At 56.4% G+C, this 3,499-nt stretch overlaps 1 protein-coding gene across 1 annotated transcript; it reads right to left on the reverse strand.

Annotated features, from left to right (window-relative positions):
• Positions 1–319: 319 nt before the first annotated feature.
• On the reverse strand, positions 320–3,047 carry LOC104412784 (glycerol-3-phosphate dehydrogenase [NAD(+)], cytoplasmic-like; the record flags this gene model as incomplete). The annotated part of the gene is made up of 6 exons (XM_010023594.1): positions 320–416; positions 627–733; positions 905–1,138; positions 1,456–1,568; positions 2,466–2,604; positions 2,907–3,047. Coding segments are annotated over 6 exons (831 nt in total), but the record flags the coding sequence as incomplete, so codon positions are not given.
• Positions 3,048–3,499: the final 452 nt, after the last annotated feature.

Raw genomic sequence — 3,499 nt, forward strand, 5'->3', positions numbered from 1 at the left:
TCCTCAGGATGACCTGGCAGAGTCCCTCTCAGAACTGAATCCATCACGGCAAGACCAAGTGGAAGGAGGAAGATGCTCAGCCCCACTCAGGGCAGAGCCTAGACAGCAGCAAAGCTAAATGAGCCCTTTGAAGAGAAAGTGAGATAAACAGGTACCTCTATGTGGATGCCAGGCTTAGGCTGGCAGTGTCCAGGGCTGATAAAAGGACCTTCTGCCCTTCCAGCACCCTACAAAGGCTCCCAAGAGACCTGGACTCCTTACAAAGCTGCAACTCTCTGCTCATCTTGGCAGGATCAGTGGTCTTGCAGGCAGAGCCCCCTTACATGTGCTCAGGGTGGTTCTGGAGGCACTTGATGACATCAGTAACAGGTTTGCCCTGGTAGCAGATCTGATACACAGCTGTGAAGAGGGGGAACCTGTGGGCAGATGAACAAAGTCACCCCTTGCCCTGTCACCACAGCTGGCAGAGTCAGAGCACCTCCTGTGGTGTCATGCAAGGACTGCTGGGCAGGAGCAAGTCATTCCTGGCCACCTGGTTTGTTTGGGCTGTGCAGAAATTGACCTGAAGGTTGGGGTTCCCCTTCTGCCCCCACAAAAGAGCAGACAAGGGAGACAGCAGCACTCACTTCTCCACTGCGTTCTTGCTTTTCAGGATGCGATGGAGCTCGGCAGACGTCTGGGGACCCTGCAGCTTCTGCCCATTCAACATCTCCTTCTCCAGCTGCTCCAGAGACTGAAACAACCCAACAAATTTAGGGAACCGGGCCCTGCAACCCCATCTGCCACCCCACAGCCCTTCCCTGGAGCCGGGCTGAGGCGCTGGGTGAGTGAAGGCAGATGTACCACCGTGCTAACTGGGTTTACCTCAGCAGGGGGATGCAGGTACCAGGGTTGCTCCTCTTACCTTCCCAGTCTTGGCAAAAGCCTCAGCCACCTTTCGATTGCGGCCACCATAGCAGGTAGTGATGAGATCAGCGACCCCACAGCTCTGCAGGAACGTGGAGGAGGTGACAGGGCCCTTACAGAAGAGTTTGGCAAAGCCAATCATCTCCATAAGTCCCAGACGGATCACGGCAGCCTTCGTGTTGTCTCCGTAGCCGAGCCCATCGCAGAACCCTGCTCCTACAGCCACAACGTTCTGGAAAACAGCAGCATTGTGGAAGGATCTGTTCCCAGTGGAGCTCAGGGCTTTGCTGTGTCCATGAGCTGCCCGTGTGATCCCAAGCCCAGGCTCCTGCCTGCTCCCGATGATCCAGTGATCATCGTCCCTCCAAGCAGCTGAACAGGACACATCCAAAGTCTGGCTTTTGACCCAAAGGTCTCAGTGAGCCACAGTGCAGTGCCCAGAGGGGTTCATTCCGCTGTCAGCCTCCCCCCAGAGCTCCCTGCAGGGCCATAGGGAGTCACAGGCTCTGCTAAGCAAGACCTGCAAAGCCCAGAGAGCAGCTCACCCACCTTGAGAGCCCCACAGATCTCCACAGTGTCAGCTTCCTGCACCACTGTCACCCGGAAATTCGGTGTCTGCATCAGCTCCTTCAGCATCTGCCCGTGCTGCAGGTTCTTGCAGCCTGATGAGACAGTGGGGGAAAGAGGAAGATGATGGGGGAAGGCCCTAAGGTAGGACTGTGCTGCTGCGTCCTGCCCGGTGGTGTGTTCCTGCAGCAAAAGGCCTTGCAGCTAGAGCAACCTATTGCCCAACGGATGGGCATTGCTAAACATTGTGGGGCAGATAAGCAAGGTTCAGCCTTGGAATTCCAGAACACAGGGACAGTCCCTACTGCTGTGTCGAGAAATGATATGTCCAGTAAATGAAAGGCATCTTCAAAGGCTGCAAATGTGGGTTTGGAGACTGCTCTTCTCCCTGTTCCTGCAGTGCAAAAGCATCTCTGTGCTTGCAGTGGTAAACATGCTCTGTTTATAGCACTCCAGTCTCTGCACCCTCCTGCACAGCAGGTTTGCTTTCGTTTAAAATACAGACACTTTGAACCCTGGAACTTCTAACCCAGCAGCAAACTGGGCTGTTGGTTTTGGCTGCTGGGCCTGATTCACAAACTGTGTGGAGGATGTTAGGAACAGCCACCAGATGAGCTTTCAAGCAGCCCTGCCTGCCAACACCACGGGATCCAGGTGAGCATCCCTTGAAGCCCAAGGAAACGAAGGTAGGAACTCTGTTTCTAAAGGGCCTCTTGGTGTCCACGCCTGTGGTTTGTGCCAGGCAGACTGCATGATGCTTAGTCTGTGCTGGCAGGAACTTTTAGACACACAACTCTGGTTTTAATGAAGCGAGCAATCACATTGTAAACCCTGTGAATGAGCTCATCCGGCTCCTACGGAGCGTGGCTGCCTCCATGGGGGGCAGCTCACCCAAGGCAGCAGCAGTTTGGGCTGCACCAGGCCCAGCCCTTTGCCTCTTCCCACTCCTCAGGAGCAAAGGCTGCTGCTGAGGGGGGTTCTTGGCTCCTTACCGATGGTTGTTTCACAGAACTTCTCTTCTGCCACTTCATTTGCAATATTGGCCCCCATGAGGACGCTCATCTCTATTCCCAGTTTCTCACGGATGATGTCTGAGATCAGCCTCAGCCCATCTGGTCCTTCATCCACCCCCTGGGAGACAACCAGGGCGAGAGATGAGGACCTGCCCCCACTCCGCCATTCCCTGTGCTCCAATGCTCTTGCTCTCATCCCCACAGCCCCCCAGTGCTCAGCTGCACCCCATTCCTCACAGCGCTTGAGATCCCCCACATGCCCTCACCCTTCTCCTCCACCAATACACCTCCAAATCCCCACCTACCACGTCCCTTCCTAACCCTCCAAAATCCCAGGATTCCTTCGCAGCCAGGCTGCTCCCAGTTAAACCCCTTTAGCCCAGTACCCCAGTGACCTGCCTGGGCTCCCCCTGCTCACACCTTGATGAGTGACATCCCAACAGCATCTTTCTTCACATGGCCCTTGAGCTGATCACACACGTTGCCAATAAACTGGTGGGGCACTACAAAGAGGAGGATGTCAGCCCCAGCACAGGCTTTCAGCAGGTCTGGCTCTGCTACCTGAAGAGAGTAGGACTGTTGTGAAGGACTTGTGCTTGTACTTGTATGGTGAGCACGTCCTGAATCCAAGGGGAGCAGAGGCTTGAGGGTAACTACTGGGGGCTTCCCTGTAAGGGAAGGAAGGGCACAAGTCACTGCCCCGAGGTCCCCTCCCAGGGCTGGCAGAGCAGAGGGGCAGGAGCAGAGCTGGTCCCACAGGAGTGCCGAGGGGCAGGAGGAGGCCCCATGGGCCCAGAGCACAGCCAGCAACATGGCCTCAAGCCCAGGCTGTAGGATACCAGAGCAGGGGCAAAGGTGGGCAGCGGGAGCAGCCAGGGCTGCAGCTCGTCCAAGCACAGATCAAGGTCACTGGGAGCGTGTCACTGAGTCGGTGCAGCCCGCTGCATTCCCTGCCCTCCCTGCACAGCCCAGGGCTCCAGCAGGGCTCTTCGTACCCCTCACCACAGCCCGCC

This window comes from Nestor notabilis, unplaced genomic scaffold, assembly GCF_000696875.1.
Source record: "Nestor notabilis isolate BGI_N333 unplaced genomic scaffold, ASM69687v1 scaffold18960, whole genome shotgun sequence".
In the NCBI taxonomy this organism is placed as follows: domain Eukaryota; kingdom Metazoa; phylum Chordata; class Aves; order Psittaciformes; family Psittacidae; genus Nestor; species Nestor notabilis.